Source organism: Bombina bombina, chromosome 5 (assembly GCF_027579735.1).
Source record: "Bombina bombina isolate aBomBom1 chromosome 5, aBomBom1.pri, whole genome shotgun sequence".
NCBI lineage: Eukaryota > Metazoa > Chordata > Amphibia > Anura > Bombinatoridae > Bombina > Bombina bombina.
The window spans coordinates 1014771025-1014787162 of NC_069503.1; the positions used below are offsets into that span (position 1 = coordinate 1014771025).

Below are 16138 nucleotides of genomic sequence, written 5' to 3' on the forward strand. Positions count from 1 at the left end.
ACTACAAGAGAAATAAATTTATCAGGTAAGCATAAATTATGTTTTTAAAATCAAACACAGGAAAGAGGCGCCGTATGTGTGAATCTGAAGAAGCCAACGACAAATATAAGACATGTGCAGGGTACTCACAATGTGAAAAGGCACTCCAATGTGCTATAGGGGCAGGCTGGTATTCACAGCAAACCAGCTGGCTGAACCGGCTAACCAGGATACCCAAGGTAGAGGACTCTATGTCTTGATGGACTGTGTATACTGGATCCAGCAATGTGGGAACAGGAGCTAGGTGCAAACACAGGCACACCACTGTGTGAATCTGGTAGGAGTACACAGGTAAATATGCAATCTGTGCAGGGTACTCACATTCTGTAGCGGCACTCAGTTGTGCCAGTAGAGGCAGGCTGGCTTTCTCAGCAACCCAGCTAGCTGTGTAGAGTATGAATGCAGGATACTAGGCAGCAATCAGGATTGGCAGGTAGCTCAGAAATGGACAATTGCAATGAGGATATATGATTAAAAAAAGGATTTTAATAAAAATTAAAAGCAATAAAATACATATATTCCTCATGCCACAGTAATGTAAGTAGCATGCAACGCGTTTCTCGGGTGGTCAACCGTTTCCTCAGGCATGTGTTCTAACTCTACATAAACATCTTATAAAGACCTGAGCTACCTGTATTGCCCCACCCTTCATGACAAAAGAAACCAATCACAAAGGCCCTTTGTTTAATTGCCCATTAGTTGATACACCTGCACACTTCTCATACCATACTCCTTATAGGCTTGCAGGGCTTGTACATGTGTTGTATTAAATGGGGGAGGAAACCTAACTAAATGTCTTTTTGAAAAAAGTGCCCCAGTTGAGGATCATAATAACATTACTGAATGTTTAAAGACTAACTATATGCTCCCGGTATGTGGCCTTAAATAATAACATACTCTCTGCGATTGACCTCATTCTATAACCATAAAACCAAATATTCATACCTGTCTGCTGGTCTTTGGCGTAGTACCTAACAGATACATAAAAATATCCAAATATCGAATTTTTCTATATTAGATCTTCTGTATTTCACTGTGGATCACTAATCGCCTAATACACACAATTTTGTCAAAGACAAATGACCGCCACCCAGATCGTAAAAAGTAAACAGTCCTCTGTGATTGTTTGGCGTCTGACGTCAACGCCAATGATAGGCTGATAGGTTCCAACTTTCTAACCAATCCTAAATGAGAACCGCTACACACCCCCACTCGAGCGTGTCCGCGAATCTTCAAACTCATAACAAATGAAAAAAGGCTCTCTCATTGAAGTCCTCGGTGGCCCACAGCCCTCTGTAAACATTACCAGCGCCGGCTCTGGTACCGATCCGTGTCGCAAGCTGGATCCATGCTCCCGCATATAGGCCGATTTAGGGGAAACTTCTCCCAGCTCAGGTCCATCAGCGGCAAGACTCACCTCCTCACTACGTCACTCAGCTGTCAGCAACATCCTCCGTAAATACTCCCACAACTGGGTACACTTGCTCCTATGGCTAAGCGATACTAGTGCCAGCAGCTATTCCTGTTGGTTAGCCTATGATGCAACAAGGTATCTAATGGGTGACATTGTATATATGGCAAGAAAAGTTGAAAAGATTATCGCCACTAATTGATCCAAAATGAATCTCTACCTAGTGCCCCAATAATATAACCCAAAACAAAAACGGACAATACTGACCCTCTACATGATCATAACCACCATGCTTGGTGGTCCATACCTAAACTAGGTGTGCTCTCCGCTCACTAATATTATAACAAGTGTAAAAAGTAAACGTGCTAATTTTTTTACAGTCCAATACACTCACTGGTCTATATTGTATTAACAACATTTTTCTCTTTATAAAATACTGTATGTCAGAAAATGGTTTACATATTGTAACCCTTGATTGATAAGGTACAATGACCTACCAAACCCCTTAAATACCACACTATCATCCCTGCCAGTGCTATGCATTAGAGTTATACTAAGAAGGTCATTAGTTATAAACCACTATGTGCATATGACCATGATAAAAAGTGCTTCACATATTGTGACCCTTATTTATTAATATATATAATAATAATATCATACCATTCTCCTCATACTCAAATACTTCTAACCTTACTGGTGCCATAAATAACTAAATGGTCCTAAATCCCTACCGAAAATAATCATGTGAAAAATGGACAAGTGATACTAAATTAACCCAAACTTTTATCCTATCTCATTTGACATAATACATATGTAAAATCAATCAGTGAAGGTTCCTGGTCATGATATTACCAATAAACGTGATATATATACAATCATAAACAATTATGGTGATGGTGATGACTAATGTTGTGCGTGATGTATATGCTAAATCAAAATTGGTCTGTGTAAATAGGAAATTCTCAAAAGAGAATGTGTTGGAATCTGTGTGTGATGTTGATTGTGTTGTGTAAACCCCATATAGTGGGTATATGTGTATAGTGATATCCCTATGTACCTGAAAGAACAATTAGCTCTGAGTATGATATATAGAGAAATGGGGCAGATGTCAACATAGGATTAAACTCCGGTTCACAAAAAAGTGCACAAAATCATACCAAAGCTCGCAGTGTCTATCACTTCATTGAGACCTGATGGAAACAACGTTTTGAACCTATAGATCCAATAGGTCTCTCTTTGTCGGAGTCTTGAGAACCTGTTATATCTGGCGACTAGGTGGAATACTTTCTAAGGGGGTAATTTTAAATCTACATCTCCCTGCAGTGTGTTCCTGGCAAACATGTCTAGGTACACTGTGTTTCATAGATTTGTTTTTAATGTTTCTTAGATGTTCGCTCCACCTGATTTCTTATTTTCCTGCAGGTTCTTCCAATATACTGGACCCCCACATTCACAGATAAGTACATATATTACATATGAAGAGTCACAAGTTAATCTAGAGGTTATCTGATGTTGTTGTCCAGTTGTGTAAGATGTCACATTAGAAGCTTTATGGGTAATATAATCACACATAAAGCACCGGGTTCTTGCCACACCTAAAGCTGCCCTTAAGTAAGTGTCGAGTTGTCATCAGTGCAGATTTATTTAAGGTATTTTTCTGTGTTGTACCTTTAGATAAGCATAACCACTTTACTGGGTGCTAATTTTTGTTTTAAGGTAGATGCCCTGCGATATACAATCTTGGGTCGTCCAGGTAATGTTTTCTTCAAAATGGGGTCTCTCATAAGGAGTGGCCCAGTGTTTGTCTAAGATTTTTCCTATGGCTTTGTGATTAGAGTTATATTGGGTCACCAAAAAGAGGGATCTCCTTAAATGAGTCCTCTTGTTTTTTCTCATCATTGTTTTTTGTTGACAAAAGTATTTTAGTCCGATTGAGTTCCCTAGCTCTTTCGTAGCTATTAGTTACCAGTTGTAATGGGTAGCCTTTCTCTAGAAATCTTGACTTGAGTGTTTGGGATTGTTCATCATACTTGTCTATAGAGGAGCAATTGCGTCTTATTCTACAAAACTGGCTGAAAGGGATATTTTTCTTCCAGTTTAGTAAGTGGGTTGCTTGCCAAAGTGTAAGAATTGTTACTGTCAACTTGTTTAAAATAAGTTGCAGTACAAACATTGCCAACTAATGTCCCATGTAAGGCTTAAATCCAAAAATTCTATTGTGGATTGCTGTATGTTGGAGGTAAAACCAATGCCCATATTGTTATTGTTAAGATGTAGTACAAATTCTTTTGCCTCAGCTAAGGAACCATCAAAAATAAACAAGAGATCATCTATGTACCAGCCATAGAACACCAAGATTTGCCCCACCAATTCGAGTCATAAATATACAGCTTTTCGAAATGGCCCATAAAGAGATTAGCAAAACTGGGGGGCAAATCTGGTGCCCATGGCCGTACCTTTGATCTGCAAATAAAATTCATCTTGAAACTGAAACTAATTATGATGTAAAATAAAATCAATCAATGTGAGCAAAAATTCCTTTTGTGTTTTGGGGCATATATATGTCTCCCTCTAATATAAACTAGTAGGTGAACAAACCTATCTCATGCGTGATGTTAGAATACAAAGATCCTACATCACAAGACACCCATAGGGTATTGGGATTTCCTATTTAGTTTAATCCGTGATATCTTGTCCAATAGATCTTTAGTGTCTTTAATGTATGATGGTAGATTACACACATATCTCTGAAGATAAAAATCTACGTATCCGACAATTTGTCCGTCAAGCTATTAATGCCAGCAATAATCGGTCTACCTGGAGGCACTTTATCATCCTTATGTAATTTTTGGAAAGATGGTAATAAAAAGGTATATCGGGATGATTTGGCATCAGATATCTGTTTTTCTTTTTTATTTAGATTACCAGAAGTGTGACCGGTATTCCAAATTTTTTTCCAATTTTTTGGAAAATTCCAAGGTAGGATCAGATGTCAACTTTCTGTAGTATTCTTGATCCCAAAGGATGCGTTTGGCTTCCTTAAGGTAATCACAAAGATCTTGTAGAACAATCCCACCCCCCTTATCAGCCTGACGAATGACCAAATTGTCATTCATAGTCAGGCTATTAATGCTCTTGCCTCATTAGGCCAGATTTTTTTATTTTTGGGGATGTGATTGGGGATTTTCTCCCAATCTTCCAAACCAGCTGTTGAAAAAGGTCGATGTAAGATACATCCTCCTTCGGGGGGGACCATGTAGAAGGGGGGTGGAGAGGAGTATGTAAATATTCCTCAAAAAGAGTTTCTGTGATTTGACTGGGATCACAATAGAGAAGATTGGATGATTCTCTTTCTCTTTGTGAATCTAAAGTAATAGGTATACCTGATATATTGCGGTTCTTCATCATTTTTAATGCAAAATATCTTTGCAGAGACAGTTTTCGTGTGTATCTATTCAAATCTACAAATAGATTGAAAAGATTATGTGTGCTGGGAGGACAATAGGATAAACCTCTACCTAGAATTCTAACTTCATCATCTGTGAGGATGTGTGAGGACAGATTGAAAATTCCACTTTTCAATTTTTGTAGTTGTGCTTTTTGGTGGGTTTTCCCTCTGCCTCGTTTTCCCCGTTTGGGTACGGTCTCTTTTTTTGGTTTGGTGCTTGTGGTGTTGGCCTCCTCCAAAGAGGTGCCAACTGGGGGTCTCTAAAAAAACCCACCAGACGTAGAAGGTAAGTTGTCCCTATTTGCCACCTCTTCAGGTGCAGACTGATTGCCATCTATGTGACTTAGGGGCTGGTATCTATTATATATAGGTATATAGTTCGGGTTATCAGAATCCTGATGAGATAAATTCCTCCTATAGTCTCTATCACTATAGGGTGGTCTCTCATTCTGTGGTGTAAAGTTCCCAGAATTCCCAGAATTTCTATAATGGTTAGTATTATATCTGGGAGTCAACATACTCCCATTGTGGGTGTCAAATCTAGGAGTCGGCATGTTCCCATTGTAGTTGTTATAGGGCCTATTTCCTGTATCTTGGCCGTCATAACTTCTATGGGATTGGTCATAACCTCTATGGGTTGGTAATTATTATTATTCCATTGATTTTGTCTAGGCCCATGGTATTGCCTATAATTCCTATTATTTCCATTATAATTATAATTGTTTTCTCCAACATAGGTGTGTCCGGTCCACGGCGTCATCCTTACTTGTGGGATATTCTCTTCCCCAACAGGAAATGGCAAAGAGCCCAGCAAAGCTGGTCACATGATCCCTCCTAGGCTCCGCCTACCCCAGTCATTCTCTTTGCCGTTGTACAGGCAACATCTCCACGGAGATGGCTTAGAGTTTTTTAGTGTTTAACTGTAGTTTTTATTATTCAATCAAGAGTTTGTTATTTTAAAATAGTGCTGGTATGTACTATTTACTCTGAAACAGAAAAGAGATGAAGATTTCTGTTTGTATGAGGAAAATGATTTTAGCAACCGTTACTAAAATCCATGGCTGTTCCACACAGGACTGTTGAGAGGAATTAACTTCAGTTGGGGGAACAGTGAGCAGTCTTTTGCTGCTTGAGGTATGACCCATTCTAACAAGACGATGTAATGCTGGAAGCTGTCATTTTCCCTATGGGATCCGGTAAGCCATGTTTATTAAGATCGTAAATAAGGGCTTCACAAGGGCTTATTAAGACTGTAGACTTTTCTGGGCTAAATCGATTCATTATTAACACATATTTAGCCTTGAGGAATCATTTATTCTGGGTATTTTGATATAATAATATCGGCAGGCACTGTTTTAGACACCTTATTCTTTAGGGGCTTTCCCAAATCATAGGCAGAGCCTCATTTTCGCGCCGGTGTTGCGCACTTGTTTTTGAGAGGCATGACATGCAGTCGCATGTGAGAGGAGCTCTGATACTTAGAAAAGACTTTCTGAAGGCGTCATTTGGTATCGTATTCCCCTTTGGGCTTGGTTGGGTCTCAGCAAAGCAGATACCAGGGACTGTAAAGGGGTTAAAGTTAAAAACGGCTCCGGTTCCGTTATTTTAAGGGTTAAAGCTTCCAAATTTGGTGTTCCTTGCTACGGGTCCAGATCCAGGGATCCCAAGGCGGCTCTAGTGGATGCACTAGTAGCACCTTGGACCTTCAAACTAGCTTATGTGTTCCCGCCGTTTCCTCTCATCCCCAGGCTGGTAGCCAGGATCAATCAGGGAGAGGGCGTCGGTGATCTTGATAGCTCCTGCGTGGCCACGCAGGACTTGGTATGCAGATCTGGTGAATATGTCATCGGCTCCACCTTGGAAGCTACCTTTGAGACGAGACCTTCTTCTTCAGGGTCCGTTCGAACATCCGAATCTGGTTTCACTCCAGCTGACTGCTTGGAGATTGAACGCTTGATATTATCGAAGCGAGGGTTCTCAGATTCTGTTATCGATACTCTTGTTCAGGCCAGAAAGCCTGTAACTAGAAAGAATTTACCACAAAATTTGGAAAAAATATATCTGTTGGTGTGAATCTAAAGGATTCCCTTGGGACAAGGTTAAGATTCCTAAGATTCTATCCTTCCTTCAAGAAGGATTGGAAAAAGGATTATCTGCTAGTTCCCTGAAGGGACAGATTTCTGCCTTGTCTGTGTTACTTCACAAAAAGCTGGCAGCTGTGCCAGATGTTCAAGCCTTTGTTCAGGCTCTGGTTAGAATTAAGCCTGTTTACAAACCTTTGACTCCTCCTTGGAGTCTCAACTTAGTTCTTTCAGTTCTTCAGGGGGTTCCGTTTGAACCCTTACATTCCGTTGATATTAAGTTATTATCTTGGAAAGTTTTGTTTTTAGTTGCAATTTCTTCTGCTAGAAGAGTTTCAGAATTATCTGCTCTGCAGTGTTCTCCTCCTTATCTGGTGTTCCATGCAGATAAGGTGGTTTTACGTACTAAACCTGGTTTTCTTCCAAAAGTTGTTTCTAACAAAAACATTAACCAGGAGATTATCGTACCTTCTCTGTGTCCGAAACCAGTTTCAAAGAAGGAACGTTTGTTGCACAATTTGGATGTTGTTCGCGCTCTAAAATTCTATTTAGATGCTACAAAGGATTTTAGACAAACATCTTCCTTGTTTGTTGTTTATTCCGGTAAAAGGAGAGGTCAAAAGGCAACTTCTACCTCTCTCTCTTTTTGGATTAAAAGCATCATCAGATTGGCTTACGAGACTGCCGGACGGCAGCCTCCCGAAAGAATCACGGCTCATTCCACTAGGGCTGTGGCTTCCACATGGGCCTTCAAGAACGAGGCTTCTGTTGATCAGATATGTAGGGCAGCGACTTGGTCTTCACTGCACACTTTTACCAAATTTTACAAGTTTGATACTTTTGCTTCTTCTGAGGCTATTTTTGGGAGAAAGGTTTTGCAAGCCGTGGTGCCTTCCATTTAGGTGACCTGATTTGCTCCCTCCCTTCATCCGTGTCCTAAAGCTTTGGTATTGGTTCCCACAAGTAAGGATGACGCCGTGGACCGGACACACCTATGTTGGAGAAAACAGAATTTATGTTTACCTGATAAATTACTTTCTCCAACGGTGTGTCCGGTCCACGGCCCGCCCTGGTTTTTTTAATCAGGTCTGATAATTTATTTTCTTTAACTACAGTCACCACGGTACCATATGGTTTCTCCTATGCAAATATTCCTCCTTAACGTCGGTCGAATGACTGGGGTAGGCGGAGCCTAGGAGGGATCATGTGACCAGCTTTGCTGGGCTCTTTGCCATTTCCTGTTGGGGAAGAGAATATCCCACAAGTAAGGATGACGCCGTGGACCGGACACACCGTTGGAGAAAGTAATTTATCAGGTAAACATAAATTCTGTTTCCCTGTTTGTTGTTGTTATTATTATTAGAATTTTTCACCATTGTCCACTCAGTGTTGGTCTGAGGAAACGGTTGACACCGAGAAACGCGTTGCATGCTACTTACTTACTGTGCATGAGGAATATATGTATTTTATTGCTTTTAATTTTTATTAAAATCCTTTTTTTAATCATATATCCTCATTGCAATTGTCCATTTCTGAGCTACCTGCCAATCCTGATTGCTGCCTAGTATCCTGCTTCATACTCTACACAGCTAGCTGGGTTGCTGAGAAAGCCAGCCTGCCTCTACTGGCACAACTGAGTGCCGCTACAGAATGTGAGTACCCTGCACAGATTGCATATTTACCTGTGTACTCCTACAGATTCACACAGTGGTGTGCCTGTGTTTGCACCTAGCTCCTGTTCCCACATTGCTGGATCCAGTATACACAGTCCATCAAGACATAGAGTCCTCTACCTTGGGTATCCTGGTTAGCCGGTTCAGCCAGCTGGTTTGCTGTGAATACCAGCCTGCCCCTATAGGCACATTGGAGTGCCTTTTCACATTGTGAGTACCCTGCACATGTCTTATATTTGTCGTTGGCTTCTTCAGATTCACACATACGGCGCCTCTTTCCTGTGTTTGATTTTAGAATTATGTTTTTAATCAGGTCTGATGAATTATTTTCTCTAACTACAGTCTCCACGGTACCATATGGTTTCTCCTATATTTTTCCTCCTGTCCGTCGGTCGAATGACTGGGGTGGGCGGAGCCTAGGAGGGACTATATGGCCAGCTTTGCTGGGACTCTTTGCCATTTCCTGTTGGGGAAGAGATATTTCCCACAAGTAAGGATGACGCCGTGGACCGGACACACTGTTGGAGAAAGTAATTTATCAGGTAAGCATAAATTCTGTTTTTTTATTGTATTTATTGTATACCATTTTAGTACATGGTTGTTAGACACACTGCAACTCTTTGTTCGCATATTGTATTAAATTTATAGCATACCAACTGCACCTGCCTTTGGCGCTTCTCACAACCTACTCCTACTTTTCTGGACGGCTAGGCGTCCTTTGTTAGAAGCTATTGGTGCACTATCCAGGCGCTTTGCCCACTGTCCTAATTTCCCTTCACTGGCCCATTCACAGCAGAATTAAATTCAAAATTCTCACCCTGACCTACAAAGCCCTTACCAACGCCTCTCCCCACTACCTGTCCTCACTAATCTGCAAACATACTCCAGCTCGCCCCTAAGATCCAACAATGACCTGCTCTTTGCATTTTCTATTATCACCTCTTCCCATGTTTGATGGCAGGACTTCTCTTGTGTGGCACCAACCCACTGGAACACACTTCCTTGCGTTGTCAGACTTTCTCCTAATCTACCTTTTTTTTTAAACACTTCCTAAAGACATTTTTGTCCAGGGAAGCCAATTGCTTATCTAACTTGGTATTAAAGGGACAGTCTACACCAGAATTGTTATTGTTTTAAAAGATAGATAATCCCTTTATTACCCATTCCCCAGTTTTGCATAACCAACACAGTTATATTAATATACTTTTAACCTCTGTGATTATCTTGTATCTAAGCCTCTGCAAACTGCCCCTTTATTTCAGTTCTTTTGACAGACTTGCAGTTTAGCCAATCAGTGCCTGCTCCCAGATAACTGCACGAGCACAGTGTTATCTATATGAAATACATGAACCAACACCCTCTAGTGGGGAAAAACTGTTAAAATGGATTCTGAAAAGAGGTGGCCTTCAAGGTCTAAGAAATTAGCGTATCAACCTCCTTGGTTAAGCTTTCAACTAAGAATACCAAGAGAGCAAAGGAAAATTGGTGATAAAAGTAAATTGGAAAATTGTTTAAAATGACATGCTCTATCTGAATCATGAAAGTTTATTTTGGCCTAGACAGTCCCTTTAACAACATTCTCACCCATGACGTCCTCTCCTCCTGTTTCTCACCCTCCTATATTGTAAATTCCCATGGGATTAGGGCTCTAAATTCCTTCTGCCAATGTTTGATATTTCAAGTCTTGTTTCATGGTTTTATTTAAACATTTGTACACTTGGACAGCGCTGCAGAATATGTTGACGCTATATGAATAAAGTATAATAGCTTTATTTCATTCTTTGTTTCTATTAGTGTTCTTTCAGAAGACCAGGACAGTTATCTTTGTAACGTCACTTTATTTAGGAAAGCGGTTGATGACTTCCGTCACAAAGCCAGAGAAAATAAGTAAGTTTACTTGATACTTTTTTGCATTTTGGGAGAGGGTTGACTAAACAAGATTGTTAATAAAATTATTTTTATTGCAGATTTGTTGTTCGTGATTTCCAGTATAATGAGGAGGAAATGAAAGCCGACAAAGAAGAAATGACCAGGCTATCTACAGATAAGAAAAAACAGTTTGTAAGCATAATAATTTCTTAAATTTGACTAAAATTTTTAAAATGTAATTCTGTTTTGACATAAGGAACTTATTATTTATATATAAAATATATATTATATGGGTTTTAAGACAGAGAAAAAACCTGAACCTAGTATATCAGGATGAAAGACAGGGAATTCAGCACTCTTTTCAAAAAGTTTTTTATTTAGCTCATCAAGGTAAAATGAGGGGTATCCCAAAAAAAAGGAATAAACTTGAGTGGCCACAAGAGAGGACAATCTCTAGCATTTATTTAGCGAAACATATTGTTTCAAAAATACAGATACAATATGTCTATAACCATAGACCAAGAAAAAATTGTACATACAACAGAAAAAATGAACACAAAATAATAATAAAACAAACCTGACCGGTCAGGGGTTAGCGTGAATATCTGAACTTTGTACATATACTGACATGGAATTTCAACAGGTATACCTATATTACAGAAGATAGCTAAATTTGCTGTCAATTATCATGTCAGACAGAGATATCTCAAAGTGTGAATGGTGAAGTAACTATATTTCACACGGAGCCTTTGTCATACTACTACACCCAGCTGCGAACGGCACCTTCAAAAAAAAAAAAAAAAAACTTTTTGAAAAGAGTGCTGAATTCCCTGTCTTTCATCCTGATATACTAGGTTCAGGTTTTTTCTCTGTCTTAAAACCCATATAATTTATTTCAAGGGTCTGCACCACATTTAAGTCATATTGAGGCCATACCGGTATTTGTCCAAGAACTGGTGGGTCACTACTTATTAGCCCTTAGCAGTTGCGTCCCCTCCGTCATTTCCCCTATTTTTCAAACATATATATATATATAATTTTTAGGCACAAAAAAAGGGCAATTAGCATTCTTTAAATAATTAAATGCAGAAAATTTGCCACCAAGACGTCTCTGGTTCCCACTTTGGTGGTACCTCCTTAGACTCTTCCTACATGTTCTAAGACACTAATGCAAGGCCTGCTCTTTCATCCATATCTTCAGACCCCACTAATGTCGTCTTTCCTCCCGAGCAGTCTCATTTTAATAAGGGCGGAATTTCTTATCAAGTGATTGATACATTTATAAAAGTAGGAGAAATGTCCACATACCCAGCTTATTTGTATTCTTTACGATATCTTCTCTGAATGGATGCAGTTATGTAGACATTATTTGGATTCTATTGCTATACTTCCTATACAATACATTTCTAAGTTGTTTTGCTACAAGTTAATTAAGGGTGTAAAGGATTACAAAAGTTTGTAAAAATGCTAAAATAAAAATATAACATTCGAAATATTAGATAAAAACCTGCAGATTAAACTTACTTACACTAAAAAACAGTTTCTTTCTTAATAAAAATACCTATTTCTTTCTAATGACACGATCATCTAATTACTATTGGGAATATGCGGCAAAGAGCACCACAGCAAAGCTGTTAAATATCACCTCTCTTCCCTCCAACCCCAGTCATTCTCTTTGCCTACTTAGAGCAAGGAAGTGGTAAAGTTTAGGTGTTTGAAAGAAGATAATTCTAGCAAGATTTTATTATCTTTCAGCAGTGTAAGATTGTTCTGCTTTGTCCTAGGGTGTAGCCGTATCAGTCTCTTCAGTAGAGCAGTGGTGGCTTTTAAGGAATGGGAACTTGTGGGTACAATCCTCACTGCACCTCCCATGTATTTAATGCTGCCCTAACTTTGCAAACCTGATTAAGAGTAAGTCTAAAGGTAAGTGCTGACTATGCAGAAAAAAAGATGGCACTTTAAAATCTGTTTATGGGACAAGAGACATTCTTCTTTTGCTAGGGGGATCATTTTATTATTGGCAGTAATAGCAGGCACTGGGGATGAGGAGACTTATGGCTTAATAGGTGGTGTGCTATTTGTTCTTTTACTCCCGGCAACTTTAGAATATATTTAGCCGACCGGAAGGTTAATTTTGTAACGCCCACGATGGGCGGGGTTAGCTGATTTTCTGTTGGGTGCCTTTTCCTTATACACTTCCTATGTTCCGGAGCGGAGAATAGCTTTGTTGCAGTACTGTTACGGACTGCAGTTTACAGTATAGAAAAGTTTGGTCCAGATTATCTAATAGAATATTCACTCTGTTGTCAGTAAGGCAGGTAAGCACCTCAGCAAAGTTAAGCTGAGGTGTAGAGGTTGTCCGGAATGTTTTTTATGAAAGTTTATTATTTTCTTGCAGAAAAATAAATAATTTTTGTTTTAAAATTTAAAGGAACAGTAACGTTTTGTTTTTTTGTGGGGTAATTTCTAAATATATCAGTTTATTTATCTATTTGTTTTCTTTGTGAATAAAGATGGACCAAGAGGCCCTGCAGGATGTTACATGTTCTTTATGTTTTGATGCCAACATGGAACTACCAATCCCTTTCTGTTCCTCATGTATTGAGAGAACTTTACATTACAGGGATAGACTTTTTTTCTGAGCCAACATTGTCTAATTCAGGAGCCAACATTTTTCTGAGCCAACATTGCTGTTCAGGAGTCTTCTGACAATGTTCAAGATATGCCGCAGCTTTCTCCTCAAGTGTCACAAAATTTATCGTCCACACATGCAGTGCCCTGCGCTTCCTCTCTTACTCCGCCTGGAGTTACATTGCAAGACATCGCTTCCCTCATGTCCTCTGCAGTATCTTATGCATTGTCCACTTTTCCCATGCTGCAGGGAAAGAGCTAGAGGAAATGTAAAGAATCAGTGAGTAAGGTTTCTGACACAGTCGTGGCCATCTAGAATGTTCCCTCCTAGAAATCTGAGGAGGACGATACTTCGGTAGCATCTGAGGGTGAAATCTCAGACTCAGACAGTGTAATTCCTTATTCTGATACTGAAGTTGTATCCTTCAGGTTTAAGCTTGAACACCTCAGTTTGTTAGTTAAAGTGAAGGTAAAGTTTTGCGTTTTTGTAAGCTTTATTATATTAACCATCTAGTATATAGTAAGATCGCTAACTTTTTTTAAAATATTAGCATATATATGATTGTATAACAAACTGTTTGTATTTAGGTTCTCGGCCGGTCGCTCCTCCCTCCGTGTATTTCTGGGTTTTTCACTCAAAAGCGCGTTCCCGATGGACGGACAACTTGCGCATGCGCACACCGCGCCTTACATGCAATTTGCGCCTGCGTGACTGAAATCTGGAGCGAGTCCGGCTTGGATGGGGGTGGAAGTAAAGCCGACGCATGCGCAGAGCGTCAATCAATGTTATGACGTCAAATGACGGCCGCCTAACGGCCAGACATACTATTAGCTAAATGAAGAACGTGACCGGACTACCAAAAAAAAAAACCCCAAAAAAACGGGCTGTTTGTCTAACGATTAGAATTGGGGAGAAAAAAGCTGATAACTCGGTAAATATATAAAAATAACAAAACTGATGACTTAAAGTACCCTTAATTTTATATGTATTTACATTTGCAATAATCGAACCTTGTAAAGTTTACCTTCACTTTAAGGAGGTTTTGGCTACCTTGGATGACTCCGACACTACTGTTGTAGTTAATCCTAAGGAGTCTAGTAAGCTTAACAAATATTTTGATGTACCTTCCATGGTGAAGGTTTTTCCTGTACAAGATCGAGCTACAGAGATTATTGCTAGGGAATGGGAGATACCGGGTATCCCTTTTTCTCCATCCCCTATTTTTAAGAAGATGTTTCCTATAGCTGACTCTATCAAGGAATCTTGGCAGACGGTTCCTAAGGTGGAAGGGGCAATTTCCACTTTAGCTAACAGGACCACTATTCCCATAGAGGATAGTTGTTCCTTTAAAGATCCGATGGATAAGAAGTTTGAGGGGTTGCTCAAAAGGATGTATGTACACCAGGGTTTACAATGGCAACCTGCGGTGTGTATTGATACCATCACTAGTGCGGCGGCATACTGGTTTGATGCGTTGTCTGATTCTATTCGGACAGACACTTCCTTTGAAGAGATCCAGGATAGGATCAAGGCCCTTAAATTGGCCAATTCCTTCATTACGGATGCTTCCCTACAGGTTATTAAGCTGGGAGCTAAGATTTCCGGGTTTGCCGTACTGGCCCGCAGAGCTTTATGGTTAAAATCCTGGTCTGCGGATTTGTCTAAGCTTTTGGCGATTCCTTACAAGGGTAAGACCTTGTTTGGGCCGGGATTGGCGGAAATTATTTCAGACATTACGTGAGGAAAGGGTAATTTCCTCCCTCAGGATAAGAGGAATAAGCAGAAAGGACGTCAGAGTAATTTTCGTTCCTTTTGAAAACTTCAAGGGTATGCCTTCCTCTCCCTTTACCAAGCAGGAACAGTCCAAGCCTTCCTGGAGGCCCAACCGTTCTTGGAACAAGGGAAAGCAATCTAAGAAGCTCGCATGAAGGGACTGCCCCGATCCGGGACCGGATCTTGTAGGGGCAGACTTTCTTTCTTCGCTCAGGCTTGCGTTTGGATGTTAAAGATCCCTGGGCGGTGGACATCGTGTCCCAGGGATACAAACTAGAGTTAAAGACCTTTCCTCCCAGGGGCAGGTTTCTGCTCCCAAGATTATCTGTAGACCAGATAAAGAGAGGCGTTATTACACTGTGTTCGGGACCTTTCCGTCCTGGAGTGATAGTTTCTGTTCCAATGCAGGAACAGGGTCTGGATTTTCCTCCAATCTGTGGTTCCCAAAAAAGAAGGAACTTTCAGCCCAATTTTAGATCTCAAAAGTCTAAAGAAATTCCTCAGAGTACCGTCCTTCAAGATGGAAACTATTCGTTCCATTCTTCCCTTGGTTTCACGAGGGTCATTTTATGTCAACAGTAGATTTCGGCCTTGCCACAGCTCCCAGAATTTTTTCAAAGGTTCTGGGATCCCTGTTGGCGGTGCTCCGGTTGCGGGGCATTGCAGTGGCGCCTTATCTGGATGACATTCTAGTTCAGGACGTCATCCTTTCAACAAGCAAAATCCCACACGGAGATGTTTTTTGTTATCCTTCCTGCAATCTCACAGATGTAAGGTGAATTTGGAAAAGCGTTCCTTAATTCCAGCTACAAGGGTAGTGTTCTTGGGAACTATAATAGATGCCCTATCAATGAAAATGTTTCTGACAGAATTCAGGAAATCAAAGATTTTCAATTCTTGTCTGGCGCTTCAGTCCTCTCCTCGGCATCAGTGGCTCATTGTATGGAGGTAATCGGTCTGATGATAGCTGCCATGGACATCATTCCGTTTGCCCGTTTCCACCTCAGACCTCTGCAGTTATGCATGCTTGGGCAGTGGAACGGAGATTAATGCGGACCTGTCTCCAGGATTACATAAGGGATTCTCTTCTTGGTGGTTGTCCTGGATCTCTCTCCCAGGGAACCTGCTTCCACAGACCCACCTGGTGATTGTGACAACGGACGCCAGCCTACTGGCATGGGAGCAATCTGGGCTCTCTAAAGGCTCAGGTGA

The 16138-nt window shown here is 40.3% G+C and overlaps 1 protein-coding gene across 1 annotated transcript in view; it reads left to right on the plus strand.

Moving 5' to 3' along the window:
- Window positions 1-16138, plus strand: part of LOC128661698 (V-type proton ATPase subunit C 1-like) — a 183087-nt gene that overhangs the window by 123803 nt on the left and 43146 nt on the right. Inside the window, exons 11-12 of the mRNA XM_053715923.1 lie at window positions 10447-10539; window positions 10620-10709. Coding sequence (XP_053571898.1) covers window positions 10447-10539; window positions 10620-10709 — 183 coding nt within the window. The remainder of the gene's footprint in view (window positions 1-10446; window positions 10540-10619; window positions 10710-16138) is intronic.